This window comes from Nyctereutes procyonoides, unplaced genomic scaffold, assembly GCF_905146905.1.
Source record: "Nyctereutes procyonoides isolate TBG_1078 unplaced genomic scaffold, NYPRO_anot_genome, whole genome shotgun sequence".
Taxonomy (NCBI): Eukaryota; Metazoa; Chordata; class Mammalia; order Carnivora; family Canidae; genus Nyctereutes; species Nyctereutes procyonoides.
Window position 1 is genome coordinate 46,282,461 of NW_026575139.1, and position 18,169 is coordinate 46,300,629.

At 34.2% G+C, this 18,169-nt stretch overlaps 1 protein-coding gene across 2 annotated transcripts in view; it reads left to right on the forward strand.

Annotated features, from left to right (window-relative positions):
* The window catches only part of NEMF (nuclear export mediator factor), a 46,285-nt gene that overhangs the window by 15,671 nt on the left and 12,445 nt on the right, over positions 1-18,169 (forward strand). Inside the window, exons 9-18 of one of the 2 annotated variants that reach the window (XM_055303789.1) lie at positions 69-139; positions 218-293; positions 653-715; positions 2,135-2,212; positions 2,363-2,571; positions 3,065-3,256; positions 3,607-3,670; positions 5,708-5,796; positions 11,516-11,619; positions 12,986-13,048. In XM_055303789.1, coding sequence (XP_055159764.1) covers positions 69-139; positions 218-293; positions 653-715; positions 2,135-2,212; positions 2,363-2,571; positions 3,065-3,256; positions 3,607-3,670; positions 5,708-5,796; positions 11,516-11,619; positions 12,986-13,048 — 1,009 coding nt within the window. The remainder of the gene's footprint in view (positions 1-68; positions 140-217; positions 294-652; positions 716-2,134; positions 2,213-2,362; positions 2,572-3,064; positions 3,257-3,606; positions 3,671-5,707; positions 5,797-11,515; positions 11,620-12,985; positions 13,049-18,169) is intronic. The other variant, XM_055303790.1, reaches the window with a different exon arrangement.

An 18,169-nucleotide genomic window follows, 5' to 3' on the forward strand; every position in this document is an offset into this window, starting at 1 on the left:
AGAGGTTTTTTTTATTTATTTATTGATTGATTGATTTAAGAAAGAGTTTTAATATTGGATTTTTGTAGGGATACATCATTCAGAAAAGAGAAGTAAAACCAAGCTTGGAAGTAGATAAACCAACTGAAGACATACTCACGTAAGCATGTAGGCATGAGTCAATTTGCTTTGGATGTTTTTTATTGTTCTTGAATGATATAATAAATATGTTTTGCAGGTATGAGGAATTTCATCCTTTCTTGTTTTCTCAACATTCACAATGTCCATATATAGAATTTGAATCATTTGACAAGGTGGGTTTTCCAGTTCTGCATTTTGACCAGTTAGCATGTATGAGGTGTTAAATTAATACTAACTTGCTTTGATTGATAAATTGAAAATATTTTTGTTTTACAATCAGTGAATCTGGCATTAAAGATTAATGCATTTTATTTTAAGATGAAGAATCAAAGATTTGAACTTAATTTGATTCTGGCTGTTTAGCTATATAATACATTTACTAAGAATCTGTTCAAGTTCTTTGAGTAGTATTATAAAACAAAATGGACTCTAAAATTCTGTGTGTGTAAGTTGAAGTAAAGACCACATTTTTGTTTTTTTTTTTTTAAACTAGTTACTATCTTTTTCTTTTTTTTTCTTTTTTTAAAATAAGGCTGTGGATGAATTTTATTCCAAGATAGAAGGTCAGAAAATAGATTTAAAAGCTTTACAACAGGTATGGTATTGCTAAAAGCATTTATATTAAAACAACTAGCTTAGTGTGGTTTGCTGTGTAGATGATGCTTTCATTATAGGGATGGGCAGCCTTTCAGAATTAGTATGGGAATGCCATTATCCCTTGGTTTATTGATAAAGGTCCAGGAGAGGTCTCATTGTTCAAAAGGATTCCCTCATTTGTTCCATCAGTATGTTAGATACTCTCTAAAATGGAAAATACAGTGGGAAGATAAGGCCTGGTACTTTTTCCCTAGTGTTTGTGCTATTACAGAAACCCAAAGCTTCTCAGACTTTGCTGTTAAGGGAATATTGTTCCAAGGAGATTTTTAAATAGGGCAACAGAGAGGGAAATGTTCTCTCTGTACAATCATATTTGTTTATCATTAAACTGCTTCTTTTTTTCAAGTGGGCTTTCCACCTCTACAGGAGAGTTGAGTATGCTCTGTTTCCCCAGCACATATGACCATGCTTTTGGAGCACTGCTGTAGAACACTTTCAGAAATTAGCCACAGTCACTATTAATTTGAAGGGGATTTGATTTTTCAAAAAATATTAATTAAGTCTTAAAATATGTGTGCAAGAATTTGAAATTATGTGAATCCCTGCCCCGTGTTGTAAAAAATTAACAGCACAATTTCAAAGCAGATGGGTTGGATGAATTAAATAGTGTGACTGCCACATGGTGGCAGCACATGAACTAGTAAACAGATATTTAGTGGGAACATTGAATTGCATGTTTTTATGTGCATCAGAATATCTATGAATTATTTTAGTGATCACTGTGCGTTCTTTTAATAGTCACCATTCTTATAATTCAGACCTTTTAAATATTACATCCAGCATTCAGTAATTAATTGATGATGCTATTACTAATGTTAGAAAATTTGCTCCAAATCAATAACCTTGAAGGTATAAATGATATATGATAAAATGCTATATAGAAGGTAAATTAACTACCATGAGCCTTTGTGGGTTTAATTTAGGAAAAAGAGTACTCTGTAGAAATGATGCTGAGAAAATTAAAAGCAGCAATAAAATAAAAAGCTATTTTGGTAATTTATGTTAAGAATGCATTTCCCCAAAAGCACTATTACATGATAGGAAGACAAGGTCTTGAATTCTGCCTGCTTGAATAATGCGAGGGCATTAGGGGCATATATTGCATAGGATGTATGTAACCTGTAATCAAAATACCTTCCTGTATAGGGAATGAGAGGTAGGTAGTCGGGAGAGGTAATTTGAGAGCATGAAACACTTTGGGGTAGGACAGACCTGGGAGGCTGACTATGGGAACCTTAGCTAGTGAGGTGATAACACTGAGAGGGTTGAAGTGGAAGTGGGGTAGTGACATAAGAGAGAAAAGTTGCAAGAGGCAGGAGAAATCTAATTTTCAAAAAATCTGTTTTGCCTACAAAAGGAAAAACAAGCATTGAAGAAATTAGATAATGTCCGGAAGGATCATGAAAACCGATTAGAAGCTCTTCAGCAGGCTCAGGTATTATGTTTAGTGTTTTCAAATTTCAAAAATGGTAACTTTAAATACCATAATAAATAGTTAACTGCGTGTTAACTAAGTGGAATTAAAGACTAAAAAAATGGTAACTTTAACTGGCATTATAGTAAACATTTTTGTTTATTTCTTAAGGAAATAGACAAACTTAAAGGAGAGCTCATAGAAATGAACCTACAAATAGTTGACAGAGCCATTCAGGTTGTTCGAAGTGCTTTAGCCAACCAGATAGATTGGACAGAAATCGGATTAATTGTGAAAGAAGCCCAGGCTCAAGGAGACCCTGTTGCAAATGCAATTAAAGAATTAAAACTACAAACAAATCATGTTACAATGCTACTGAGGTAAGTTTGATTCTTAGTTAAGCAGTTCATGTTTGTTTTTATTTTGTTATTTAATTGTTAACTGTATTCATTTAAAAAATTTTCTCTTTTATTTGGAAATTTATCCTCAGAGATACAGGAAAAAATAATTTACATTAAATAATGCAACTATTGATTTAATTTCTTTAAGATTTTATTTATTTAGAGAGAGAGTGCAAGCACTGGCATGAGTGCACATGGGGCAGGTGGGGGCAGAGTGGGAGAGAGAGAGAAGATCCTAAGCAGGCTCCATGCTGAGTGTGGACCCCAACATGGGCCTCGATCTCATGACCCTAAGATCATGACCTGAACCAGAAACAAGAGTTGGACACTTAACTGACTGTGCCACCCAGGTGCCCCATAATAATGCACCTATTTAAATACAGTAAACAATCTATGATGTCACTGAGGAAAAAAATTGAAAAAAATGTGATGTCATTGACATTAGTGAAATACTATTGAATATTTTTAATAGAAATCCATACTTGTTATCAGAGGAGGAAGATGACGATGTTGATGGTGACATCAGTATTGAGAAAAATGAAACCGAACTACCAAAAGGAAAAAAGAAAAAGCAAAAGAATAAACAGCTGCAGAAGCCTCAGAAAAATAGGCCATTACTTGTTGATGTTGATCTCAGCTTGTCAGCATATGCCAATGCCAAAAAGTAAGTGTTAAATTTAAGTATGAATTGTAGGTAAAATATTACCTGCAATAAACCAATTAAAATATTAAAGATAATATTTGTGTGTTTGTATATATATATATATGTGTGTATATATATATATATATATATATATATATATATATATATATTACGTATATATGTGCTTTTGGGTGAAAACACTTTTTAAATCTTTTTGTAGTACATTATACAACTTTGTTTTCATAGAGAACATAAAATTGCATCATGCACAAAATTTGTTCCATATGATTTGAGAATCTAAAATTAGAAATAACATAAGAAAGCTAAAGAATAAAGATTTTACTTAAAATTAAGAGAAACATTTTTTTTAGATACTATGATCACAAGAGGTATGCTGCTAAGAAAACACAAAAGACTGTTGAAGCTGCTGAAAAGGTACTTAATATTTCTTAGAGTGAATGTGAATTGTTTTTCTTTGCTTTCACTTAATGGCCTTAATTATTTCTTCTGTTTAAGTGAGGTTTTCTAATTCAGATATATCTTTCAAATTTAATTTTGCTTTAAATATATGTGTGCCAGTATTTATTTTCTTTCCCAAACCTCCTTCCCAATCTTGCCCGTCTCAGTAAATAGCACCTTCCTTTTTCCCTTTGCTTGGGTTAAAAATGTTGGGCTCATCCTAGACTCTTCCCTCTTAAACCATTTCCAGTCCATCATCAGTATATCATAGCTTTCCTATAGAGTGTAACCAGAATCTGGCCACTACTCATTAGTTGAGGCCCCCATTATCTCTGTTTACATGGATTGTAACAGTGGCTTCTTCCTGGGTCTCTCTCCTGCTGCCCTTTTCCCCCTGCAGTCTGTTCTTCATGCAGCAGCCTTAATGATCCTTTTAAATAAAAAATGAGGTTATTTCTTTCTGTTCAAAATCCAGTTGCTTCCCATCTTACTGAAGCATCTGACTCTTGGTTTTGGCTCAGGTCATGATCTCAGGATCATGAGATAGAGCCCTGTGTTGAGCTCCATGCTCAGCACAGAGTCTGCTTGGGTTTCTCTCCCTCTCCTTCTCCCCACCCCCACCCCCACCTGCCATCTCTCACAAATAAATAGAGAGTGAGTTCAAAGCCCTTCTCTTGCCCTATAAGGTCCTACATGATCCACTCCCTTCCCATCTAATCACCTGCATTCCTCTTGCTATACTATTTCCAGCTACATTGCGATCTTAGCTGTTCCAGCAACAGGGACCTGTGGTGCCTCCTCAGGGCATTTGTGCTTGCTGCTCTTTCTACTGAGATTGTTCTTCCCTCAAAATTTCCATGGTTTGATCCCTCCATTCATTGGCCTATCTACTAAAATAAGACTTTACAAGAGAAGCCTTTCTTGACCACTCTTACCGAAAATAGTACTACCCTCAGGCACTCTCTTTGCTTTATTTTTCTTCTTAAAAAATACCCTTTCCAACATGTTTTTCTGTCTTCTCTCTAGAATGTAGATTGTATGAAAGTAGGATCTTTGTTTTGTTTATTGCTTTGTCCCAGCCCCTAGAATTATTGCCTGGGACATAGTAACATATAATATCTGTCAAATAAGTGGCCTTTATGACTTGGCCCTCTATCTGCCTCTCCATCCTCGTTTCTTGACATTTTTCCTTGTTGTGATCACTACTTTCTGATCAAGGTGTCCTTTTCTTTTTGCTTCCAGGGCTCTTCTTCCTGTTTTTGTCTTGATAATTCCATTACCCTTCCGACTTCAGCCTAAATGTCATTTCCTCAGAAATACCTTCTTTGACCATAAAGTTATAAATTAGGTTATCCTTGTATACTCTCACAGCATCCATAGATACACTTAACATACATTTATTTGAATTAATATATTTTATATTTATATCTTCTCCTAGACCCCTTGGTGGAGTGGGGGTGAGAACTTTGTCTTGTTCACTTGTGTGTCCCAGCATCTAGTCCAGAACCTATTATGTGATAGATACTCAGTATCTGGTAAACAGATGGTACTTTCTGTAATTTGTAGGTCTTAAGAAAATATTTGTATGTGGTAAATCTTTGACTTAAATTATTTTAATATTTAAGGCAAAAATCTTTTCTTCATTAATTTCATGTGGGTATGGAGTATGTGTGTAATTGGTGCAATTTTGTGACATTTAAAAATGATTTCTTGCCCTACCATTTACTTGTTACTTTATATTTTACTTTTTTAGAGAGAATGTGTACACTCCTGTGCCCACGGGGTTGGGGGGAGGTGGGGAGGTGGGGCAGAGAGAGAGGGAGAAAGAATATTAAGCAAGCTCCATGCTCAGCGTCAAGCCCAATGTGGGGCTTCATCTCACGACCCCTGAGATCATGACCTGAGCTGAAATTGAGAGTCAGATGCTTAATCAACTGAACCACCCATGTGGCCCTTCATGTTATTTAAATATGTCTTAACAAATTATTTAAAAACTTTTCTTCTTATGAATAGGCATTTAAATCAGCAGAAAAGAAAACAAAGCAAACCTTAAAAGAAGTCCAAACAGTTACCTCTATTCAGAAAGCAAGAAAAGTGTATTGGTAAGTGTTATACCTTTTAAAAATAGTTTTTAAAGATTTTATTTACTTATTTGAGAGAGAGAGCATGAGAGACAGCATGGGCTGGGGGAGAGGCAGAGACTCCCTGATGAGCAGGGAGCTCCATGTAGTCAATGCCAGAACCCCAGGATCATGACCTGAGCTGAAGGCAGATGCTTAACAGACTGAGCCACGCAGGAGCCCCTAGAAATAGTTTTTTGTTTTTATTAAAATTATACATGCACATTGTTTAGAAAATCCAGCACTTCTATAAAGCTTGTTACAAACACCAGTAGCCCTTAAATATTTTACCCCTACTCTTATTGCCTTCTCTCCATAGAAACTATTTTTTAGCTCTTTTAGCTAATTACTTTTGGTATATACCTCCCTTTCTCTTACTAATATGTTTATATTGCTGCTGCTTAATTTTTCTATTTTATAATCTATTAATGACTTCCCACTGTGCAAGGTGAAGATTTTATTCTTTCCACTTATGCTCCATTACACACATATATACCATTCAGCCTCTCAACAAAAGTATAGCATAATTTGTCACAGTTGATATTCAGCATTAATATTATATTAATATTTTAATTGTTATATGACTCATAACTGAGTCATATAACATTAGTTTTTTTTCCTTCCCTGCTTAGCTTTTTGTCTTCCCTAAAGGTGATAATTGTCATTTCATTTACCCTCCTCTTCCAAGTGCGTTCAGACACATTGGAATTCAATCAGTTTCATCTTGCAGAAGTCTCTCCTGAGTTTTTTGACCTACTTTGTTCTAGATCAGTTACTCTTAACATCTTAAGATCTCCTTTTATTCTTATCCCAGAAGTTCTTTTTACCCTCTCTGTGTTGGATTCTCTGTCCCTGGATCTCATACTTCCTTTTCCTTTCTGTGTGCTCTAGAGGCTGCATGAGAAGGTGTATATAAGATGTAAAGTTTTTGAGGTCCTCAATATATAAAAAATTATTTTTATATGTATTTTTACATTTTTTCCCTTATGCCTAATTGGCTGGCTGGGTATAGAATTCTAGTTTAAAAATCTTTTCTTCAGACTTTGAAAGTCATTGTTCATTGTGTTAACTTTCAGATTTGATCTCCAAAAGTCTGATGTCATTTTGATAGTTTTTATTTTATTGAAAATTTGTTTCTGCCTTTCTCTAAACCTGTAGATCTGTGAGGATGTTTTAATCTATTATGCTGGATATTCTGTGAGTCTTTTTAATTTGGAAACCTGTAGTTCTGAGAAATTATCTTAAATATTTCTTAGCTCTCTGTGGATTGTGTTTTTCTTTTTGGTTTTCTTTTTTTCCTTTTCTTTTGGAAGTCTTATTTATTAAATATGGGACCCGTTGGATGGTCCTCCAGTTTTCTTGCATTTTCTGTTTTTCAGCTCTTTATGTTCTATATCCTGAGAGATTTCTTTATCTTGCAGTTCTTCCCCTGAATTTTTACATGTTTTATTCCTTCCTATCATGTTTTTAATTTTCATCTATTTTTTGTTTTTTATTAATTTCCTGTTCCACTTTCTTTATACTAAGAATAGTTTTGATGTATTAATTTTATTTAAAAGTATTCTTTTCGGGGATCCCTGGGTGGCGCAGCGGTTTGGCGCCTCCCTTTGGCCCAGGGCGCGATCCTGGAGACCCGGGATCGAGTCCCACGTCAGGCTCCCGGTGCATGGAGCCTGCTTCTCCCTCTGCCTGTGTCTCTGTCTCTCTCTCTCTGTGTGTGACTATCGTAAATTTAAAAAAAAAAAAAAAAAGAAAAGAAAAAAAAAGTATTCTTTTCTCGTAGGTCTTCTCTAAGGTTTTTGGGTTTTGATTCTGTTTTATTTGTTGGGTTTGTCTTCAGTTTTTGTAAAAGACTTTTATTAATGTCTGATAATCCTGAATTGTTGTTCACATTTTATTGTAGAGTATAAAATGATTATTGGAAGTTCTCTGTGGGTAGTTGGGCTTATAAAATAATGTACATGGGCCATTTTATATGGAACTATTAATGTCTTTAGCTTTTTGACTCTTCAGCTGGTCTCGTTCTTCAGGAAACATTTTTCCCCCTGCTTGGAAAGTGAAGACCTGGCTATAATTTTGGAAGCCCAGTGAGAATAATAGACTGGGGAGGCTTAGTATCCAGTAATTCATACATGTACTTTAACTGCCTTATTTTATATGTTACCTCTACTTATAACTGCTACTTTTCCCTTAACTTCTGGCCTTCTGTTAGGATGTGGAAGAGGGAGCAGCTTACTACTATGTTTAGAGCTAAAAAGATCTAGGGAGGTAACTGCTTCTTGATCTGATTGTGACCAGTTCTCCTGTTTTTAACCCCATCTTAAACTATTTCTAGCAGCATGTTGTGCTGCTATTTTAAGCTTTTTATGGGTTACACAGTGGAGATTGATTTGTTTCTTGGCTTTTTCCTTTGTCAGCCTAGATTTCAGCTTCTTGACTTCACTTGTCCATTGATTTTTCTATTTCTTAAAATGTTGTTGCATTTTTCTTCTTTCTTTTTCCTTTCTTTCTTTTCCTCACATTTCTGTTGATGAGTAGGATTTTCATTCCTCATAATGTTCTTCATAGGTACTGGTCTCAATAAAACAGATTGGGAAGTGTTCCTTTATCAGTTGTTCGTGGGTATTTGACAAAATTCCACCTCTGAAGCTAACTAATCTTGAAGTTTTCTTTATGGGCAACTTTTTCACTATAGATTCAAATTCTTTAGTAGATACAAGGACAACTCAGATTGTCTAATTTTGGTTGATAGTATTTCCTAAGACTTTGTCTATTTCTAAAGTTTGGAATGTACTGGCATAAAGTTTTAATATTCCTCTTAACTTTTTAACACCCGTAACATCTTTAATATCCCCTCCCTTTTCATTTATGTATTTATGTATGTATGTATTTATTTATTTTAAAGATTTTATTTATTCATGAGAGACACAGAGAGAGAGAGAGGCAGAAACATAGGCAGAGGGAGAAGCAGGCTCCCCACAGTGAACCCCATGCGGGACTCAATCCCAGGACCCTGAGATCACAGCTTGAGCCAAAGGCTCAACCATTGAGCCACCCAGGCTCCCCTCCCCTTTCATTTATGATAGTTGTCATTGTGCCATCTCTTTTTCTTGATTAGTCTGACCAGAGGATTTTCACTTGTGTTAATCTTTCAAGAACCAGTTTTGACTGTTGATCTCCTATGTTATGTATGTGCTCTCTATTTTATTTTCCTCTTTCTACTTTTCACCGAAATTCATTTGCATTTCCCTTTCTAATTTCTTAAGGTGGAAACTTAGTGCATTGATTTTTTTTCTCCCAGCCTCTTTTCTTTTCTAATATGTATTTCAGGGAGTAAATTTCCTTCTAAACCTGGCTTTAACTGTGTCTGAAAAGTTTTGTGGGACACCTGGGTGGCTCAGTGGTTGAACATCTGAACATCTTCAGCTCAGGGTGTAATTCCAGGGTCTGGGATGAAGACCCATATCAGGTTCCTTGCAGGGAGCCTGTTCTCCCTCTGCCTATGTCTCTGCCTCTTTTTCTGTGACTCTCCTGAATAAATAAATAAAAATCCTTAAAAAATAAAAATAAAAAGTTTTATTATGTTGTAATTTCATTATCTTTCATGTGATTTCTTCACCTGTGTGTTATTTAGAATTTTGTGTTTATTTCCAAATATATGGAGCTTTTTTGGTTCCATTTTTGTCATTGATTTCTAACTTTTCTAACTTAATTTACATAATGTTCAGAGATGACATTCTGAGTTAACCTTTTAATATTTGTTATTGAAACTTCCATTATGGTCCAGCATATTTGTGGTCCACTTTATTTACAAATATTTCATATGTTGAAGAGAGTGCTGTTCTATAGTCATTGAGTGCATTTCTCTAAATATCAATTAGGTCAGATATGTTAATCATGTTCAAATCTTTGGCATCTTTAATTTTTTTATATGATTATTTTCTCAATTACTGAGAGTTGTGTTAAGAATCACATAGTTGTGCATTTGTCTGTTTCTCATTTTACTTCCACTAATTTTTGTCTTATTTATGAGGTGATAAAAATATAGACCTATTATCTTTCTGTTGAATTGAGCCTTTTTTATTAACTGGAATTGTATGTTCTTTTAGCTTGTAATTTCTTTTTCCTTTCTATGTGAAGTATTAAAAAGTAAATCAACTTTCTTTTGGTTAGTGTTTGCATAATGTATCTTTTCCATCATTGTACTTCAATTTTTTATATTCTTATATTTTAAAGGAGTATGTATATCATTTTCCAGTTTGACACCCTGCATTTTACATGGAGAATCGACTATATTTACATTTAACACGATTTCTGATATATTTGGGTTTAAATTTATCCATTTTACTATTTGCTTTCTATTTGTCCCATTTGTTCTTTACTCTTTTTTGCCTTTTGATTTTTTTTCCTGTTATTTATATGCTCCTTTACTAGGATGATTACAAAAGACATCCGTATGTTTCTCATTTTCTGTCCTTGTGGCTTTGTGTCATTTTAGAAACCTCTTTACCATCAATAGGGAAATTGTTAAATAAGTATAGTACATCCATTCAGTATTGAAGACTTTTTTTTTAAGATTGTATTTTTAAGTAATCTCTACACCCAAAGTAAGGTTCGAACCCACAACCCTGAGATCAAGAGTCACATGCTCCACCAACTGAGCCAACCAGGTGCCCCAAGAAGACATTTTTAAGTAAAAACAAAGCAATTTTCAGAATAGTGTGTGTTGTGTCTAAAAGAAAAGGTTTAGGATAGGCATTTTAACTTTTGTATATGTAAAGAAACTTCAGAGAGGAATACACAGAAAGCTGAGAACAGTGGATTCCTGTTTAGTAGTGGTAATGGGAAGTGAAAGGGGATTCAGGATCTCTGACTATACCTTTACATAATTTTGAAAATTTCTGAACCATGTATATGTATTAATAAAAAATCAGATTAGGAAACAGGAATAATTTTGGGAGATATCAAAGAGTTTAGTTTAATGCCTATGCTTGATTTGTCATTTTTAACCAGAAGTTTTTAAATTGTATATTTCATAAAGATTACTTGATAGTCATGTGTAATATAGGAAATATTTCTGTTCATCTCTATTTTATGTCTTTTTCTAAATGTCATAGTAATATACACTCTTTAGTTTTTATCATGATGGTACATATTACTCATGAAAACCCAAATTACTTTGTCCTTGAGAAAAGTTGTAACCTTATACTTCCAAAGGTAATTTTTGCTCTATAAAAAAAAGTGTAAAGAATATCATATATGTAAACATTCAATTGAAAACAAAATGAGGAAACTTCTTTCTTATCAATAGCCCCAAAACATAACCAGTACCCTGCTGAAAGAAAGCTAAACTTAGGGACCATATGACATTTTATGCTTTTGCTTTGTGTAATTCATTGTTGTAGTATCCTTGAATTTAAGAAGGATCTGTATGAGCGTGAGATAAGGAGAGAAAATACTTTTCTTAATCATTGAATTTAGTTACTTTATTCTAAAGAATATCCTAGGGCAATTTGTATTACAAGAGTTCAGTAAAATTCAATTTGATGCTTTAAGAAATTAAACCATCAGTTTGTCTTAATACATGCAGGTAGGATAGCTTCATTGGGTTTGTTTATTTGTTTCTTTGTTTGCAAAAGGATGTGAATTCAGGTGACTATAAAGGAAAAGAATATTAACTTTTTTTCTTTGAATTTGGTAGGTTTGAGAAATTTCTGTGGTTCATTAGCTCAGAGAACTATCTAATAATAGGTGGACGAGATCAACAACAAAATGAAATAATTGTGAAAAGATACTTGACAACAGGTAAGATTAAAATTTTAAAGAATTTTCTCATAAGTAATTGGATCGGTTATCTCAATATGAGATATGGATTTTCATCTTATACTCCTTTGACAGTTTTAATTGGTAGAAAGAGTTTCATCTTGATGGTTTATGGTTTGTTGAATTTGTGCTTTGACGCTTAATTCTCATTTTAAGTGAACAGTCCTAAAATAGTACTGCTGAACTAATCTGTGGTATTAGACTTTTGAGTCTCTGCTACATTAACAAAATAGCTTTCAATCTTCCAAAGTCATTGTACCTAAAATTTTAAAGGCTTAATTTTTTAGTGCTGAAGTTTTAAACTTTTTTTTTTTTCACATTTAGAAATAGGACCTAAGCCCTTTGATGTAAGACTTATCATTTATTTTTGTTTGCTGATAACTACTACCTCATTGTGGTTGAACCCTCAGTGTGGGTATCTGAAATCAGTAGTCAGAGCTAATTTGAATCTGCTGAACATCCCAAACCAGGAAGGAAGCAACAGGTATCCAGTTATTACATGGTGCTCAGAGCTTGGTCTCCTGTCTTCTGTAGCACTGTTCATTGTGAGCTGAGCCTTTCTTGGCAGTATGAGTTTTTCTCTTTTTTGAGTTTCAAACCCCATACAAACTGTCATGGCAAGCAATGGCTGCTCATTTTACCTGTTAGGAATCATGTACTTTACTTTTCCCTTAAAAAAAGAGGAAAGATCTCACTTCTGCATTTGTTTGTTCATTAGGTTATTCTTTGGTATCACACACTTAGAATATAACTCGAAGCTCTCATTGTGGCTTACAAGCCTCTTGGCTTCTCTTCTAGCCTAATTTCTTAACAGTCTTCCCTTCTGACTGCTTCTCTTCATACATGTCAAACATCCCTGGTCCTCAGGACCTTTACATTTTCTAGGATGACTCCTCTGTTCCATGTGTCTTTCACCCTCCAGCAGAAAGGCCTAGACTGGTTTACATGGTAACTCAGCAAGTTTCAGAGAAAGAGAAGAAGCACACAGGACTATAAAGACCTAGGCTGAGAACTGGCATTTGGTCACAGCTGCTACATTGTGGCCAAGGCAGGTCATGGTGCAGGCTCAGATTCAATGGATGGGAAAATGACTCCACCTCTTGAAGAGAAGCTTCAGGCTCATAGAGCAAAGAAGTGTGGATAACAAGGAAGAGAGGAACTGATCATTTTTGTAATCTACCATATTAGCATGGCTTTCTTATACAGAAACCCGTAAGAGCTCTCCTAGGGGTAGGAAATGGACTTTCACTTATGCCTTCTTATACTCTTTGGATTTTGAATCCATAAAATCCATTAAAAAAAAAGAAAGAAACATGGCTGAAAGCATTATTTCTCATTTGTCTTTAAGGGGACATTTATGTACATGCTGATCTTCATGGAGCTACTAGCTGTGTAATTAAGAATCCAACAGGTAATATATTTCTCTTTACTATTCAGAACTTTAATTCCTTAATTTAAAATATTTTTAGTATAAGAAAAAAATTGCTAATAGAGATAAAGGACAATTTATAATGATAAAAGGGTCAATTCATCAATAAGATATAACTATTATAAACATATATGCAACCAACAATAGAGCCCTAGAAGTAGCCATGAAACAAAATCTGATAGAATTGAGGGGAGAAATAGTTCAACAGTAATAATTCAAGACTTTGATACTTAACTTTTAATCATGGATAGAATAACTAGATACAAGATCAACAAGGAAATAGAAGATTCAGACAACACTATAGATTAACTAGACCTAACACATATCACTGGTATCCTTCCCTAACAAAAATAGACTTACTCATTCTTCTCAAGTGCATCTGGTGTGTTTCCTAGGCTAGACCATGTAATAGTTTATAAGACAAGTCTTAATAAATTTAAAGCTACTGAAATCACACAAAGTAAGCTTTCTGACCATAATGGAGTGCATTTAGAAACCACTAATAGATGAAAACTTCAAAAATTCAAAAAAAAAAAAAATTCACAGATATATGGAAATGTTAAAGTGGCTTCTTTAACTGAAGAAGGAACTTTTCCCTGTGATAAAAATTAGATCTGTAGTCTATATCTGGAGCATTTATTAAATACCTTAGGAAGTCGCATTTGCTAAAGAGAAAAAAGATTGTGAGGGCATGCTATACATATAGTTGTATTGCAACAAATTAAATGACCTAGATAAGACAGGTTCATTCCTAGAAAGACACAAACTACCAAAACTGACTCAAGGATAAATAGAAAATCGAAACAAACCTATAACAAGTATTACTTTTCAAAAGAGTAATAATAAAAAAAACAACAAATTCAAAACAAAAAACTTGCTCACAAAGAAAATTCTAGGCCCAGATAGCTTCACTGGTGAATTCTACCAAACTTTTAAAGAAGATTGAACACAAATCCTTCACAAACTCTTCCAAAAAATAGAAGAGATGGGAAAACTTCCTAATTCATTCTATAAGGCCAGTTTTACTCTAATAACAAAACGAGACAAAGACATCACAAGAATTGAAAACTATAGACCAATATTGCTTATGAATAGACACAAAAATCCTCCACAAAATATTAGAAAGCCAAATCCAGCAGTATATTAAAAGGATTGTACACCATGACAAAGTGGGATTTATCCCAGGAATGCAAGGTTAGTTTAATATATGAAAATTAATCAATATAATAGAGCGTATTAATAGAGCAAAGGACAAAAATCACATGATCATCTCAACTGACGCAGAAAAGGCCTTTGGCAAAAATCCAGCATCAATTTGTGATATAGAAGGGATCTTTCTCAATTTGGTAAAGAGCATTTATGAAAAACCCACAGCTGTTATCAAACTTAATAGTGAAAGACTGAAAACTTTCCCCTTAAACTCAGGAACAAGATAAACATGTCTGTTTGTTGTTTTTTTTTTATATATATATTTTTTAATTTTTATTTATTTATGATAGTCACACACAGAGAGAGAGAGGCAGAGACACAGGCAGAGGGAGAAGCAGGCTCCATGCACCGGGAGCCCGACGTGGGATTCGATCCCGGGTCTCCAGGATCGCGCCCTGGGCCACAGGCAGGCGCTAAACCGCTGTGCCACCCAGGGATCCCAACATGTCTGTTGTTGTCATTTCTTTTCAACCTTTTATGGAGGTTCTAAATAGGCCGTTAGGCAATAAAAAGAAATAAAATATATCTACATTGGTAAAGAACAAGTAAAACTATCTCCATTTTCAGGTGACTTGGATCTTATATATTTAAAACCTCAAGAAACCCACCAAAAATTATTAGTTAATAAACAAGTTTAGAATGTTTGGGATATAAGGTCAACATATAAAAGTCAGTTGTATTTCTTTTTTTTTAAATTTATTTGAGAGAGGGAGAGTGTGCACACACATGAGTGGGAGGAGGAGCAGAGTGAGAGAATCTTCAAGCAGAGTCCCTGCTGAGTACAGAGCTGAATGGAGGGCTTGATTTCACAACCCAGGAGATTATGATCTGAGCCGGAACCAAGAGTTAGATGCTTAACCAACTGAGCCACATAGGTGCCTCAAGTCAATTGTATTTCTGTACACTCACAGTGAACAGTACTAATGTAAACCAATAAAACATTCATTTATAATAGCATTAAAAAGAATAAAATACTTAAATTTACCAAAAAGAAATGTAAGACCTATACTCCAAACAAAAAACATCACTGAAAGAAATTTTAAAAGACTTAAATAAATGGAAAGACTTCTAGTGTTTATGGAAGTTTTAATGTTGTTCTAATGGCAGTACTTCCCATATTAATCTATAGGTTTGATGCAATTTCTCTCAAAATTCCAGATACTTTTTTTTTTTTTTTTTTTTTTTTTTGCAGAGATGGATAAGTTGATCCTAAAACTCACACAGAAATGCAGAGGACCTATGTTGACCAAATCATTTTTAAAAATGAAGAACTAAACAAAAATAAAAATTTTTAAAAATGAAAAACAAAATTATAGGACTTAAACTTCCTGATTTCAAAACCTACAAAGCAATAGTGATAAAGACAATGAAGTATTGTTATGAGGAGGGACAAATAGATCACTGAAGAGAATTGAGATTCCTCTTTTATAGTCTGTTGACTTTGAACAAGTGTATGAAAACCATTCAATGGGGATAGAATAATGTTATCAACAAATGGTGCTTGGACTACTAATATCCATGTACTAAAGAATAAAGTTAGACTCCTGCTTCACATCATTTATGAAAATTAACTCAAATGCATCAAAAACCTAAACTTAAAAGCTAAAACTATAAAACTGTTAGAAGAAAATAAGGCATACATTTCATAATGAATCATGAAATCATTTCTTAGACATCAAAAGCATAAACAAAGAAAAACAAGTAAATTGGACTTAACATAAAAAGCTTTTCTTCAAAGGACACTATCAAGAAAATGAAAAGACTACCCACAGAATGAGAGAAAATATTGGCAAATCATTTATCTGTTAAAAAACCAGTATCCAAAGAACTCTGAAGTCTGAACAATAGAAGGAAAAAAGACAAAAACAATTTAAAAATGACAAAGAGTTCAAATATATGTTTCTCCAAAGATACAAGAATGGCTAATAAGCGCATGGTAAGATCTTCAGCATCATTCATTAGGGAAATGCAAATAAAAATCACAATGAGATACAACTTCATACCCAATAGAATAGTTATAATGAAAAAATATACAAAACAAGTGTTGCTAAGAATGTAGAGATGGAACCCTTGTATACTGCTGGTAGAAATGGAAAGTGATGCAGCTGCTGTAGAATAGTGTTTGGTGGTTCCTCAAAAAGTTGAACATAGAATTTACCATGTGACCTAGCAATTCCACTCCTAGGTTGGTTTTTGTTTTGTTTTGTTTTAAGATTTTCTTTATTTATTCATGAGAGACATAGAGAGGCAAAGACACTAGCAGAGGGAGAATGGAATATCATTCAGTCTTAAAAAAGAGATGAAGTACAGGTAATTGCTCTAACAAGAAGCCAGACATTCATGATTTTGTTGATATGAAATTCCAAAGTAGGCAAATCCATAGAGACTGAGTATATTTGTGGTTATCAGGGACTGGAAAAGTGGGGAATGACTATTAACAGATACAGGATTTCTTTGAGGGATAAAAATGTTCCGGAGTTAGTGGTAATGGTTATATAGCTTTATGAATATACTAAAAACCACTGGATTATATACTTTAAATAGGTGAATTTTATGGTGTGTAAATTATATATCCCAATTAAAAGATATTTGAAATCTAACTATAGAGGGTCACCTGGGTAGCTCAGAGGTTCAGCATCTGCCTTCGGCTCAGGTTGTAATCCCGGGGTCTGGGATCAAGTCCTGCATCGGGCTCCTCATGGGGAGCCTGCTTCTCCCTTTGCTTATGTCTCTGCCTCTCCCTGTGTCTCTCATGAATAAATAAATAAAATGTTTTTAAAAAGGGGAAATCTAACTGTAGGGATATATTATTAATGTGCTTTTCATTTTGACAATTTAGGTGATCTTTAGTAATTCTGGAAGTCTTCAAACATTAAATAGATTTCTCTATATTATTCTTTCTGGAATGAAGTTAGAGTTATTGATGTAATAAGTGAGAGGGTCTTTCTTCTCTGACTTATTCACTTAGACTATTTAGAAGCCTGCTTTGTAAATATATTATTGTTTTTTTTTAATTTTTATTGGTGTTCAATTTACCAACATACAGAATAACACCCAGTGCTCATCCCGTCAAGCGTCCCCCTCAGTGCCCGTCACCCACTCACCCCCAACCCCCGCCCTCCTCCCCCTCCACCACCCCTAGTTCATTTCCCAGAGTTAGAAGTCTTTATGTTCTGTCTCCCTTTCTGATATTTCTCACACATTTCTTCTCCCTTCCCTTATATTCCCTTTCACTATTATTCATATTCCCCAAATGAATGAGAACATACACTGTTTGTCCTTCTCCGATTGACTTACTTCACTCAGCATAATACCCTCCAGTTCCATCCACGTTGAAGCAAATGGTGGGTATTTGTCGTTTCTAATGGCTGAGTAATATTCCATTGTATACATAAACCACATCTTTATCCATTCATCCTTCGATGGACACCGAGGCTCCCTCCACAGTTTAGCTATTGTGGACATGGCTGCTAGAAACATCGGGGTGCAGGTGTCCCGGCGTTTCATTGCATCTGAATCTTTGGGGTAAATCCCTAATAAATATATTATTGTTGTTTATTTTTTTATCTAATTTTATTTTAATGCTAGTATGGCTAAGATACAGTGGTATGTAGGTTTCAGGTGTACAATTCAATTAGTGATTCAACAGTTCTGTGTATTATTCATTGCTCATTAACATAAGTATACTCTTATCCTCTTCACCTATTTCACCCGTCCCTCTACCCAACTCCCCTCTGGTAACCATGTTTGTTCTCTATAGTTAAGAGTCTGTTTTTTGGTTTGTCTCCCTTTTTTCCTTTGTTCGTTTGTCTCTTTAAATTCCACGTCTGAGTAAAATCATATGGTATTTGTATTTCTCTGGCTTATTTTGCTTAGCATTATACTTTCTAGATC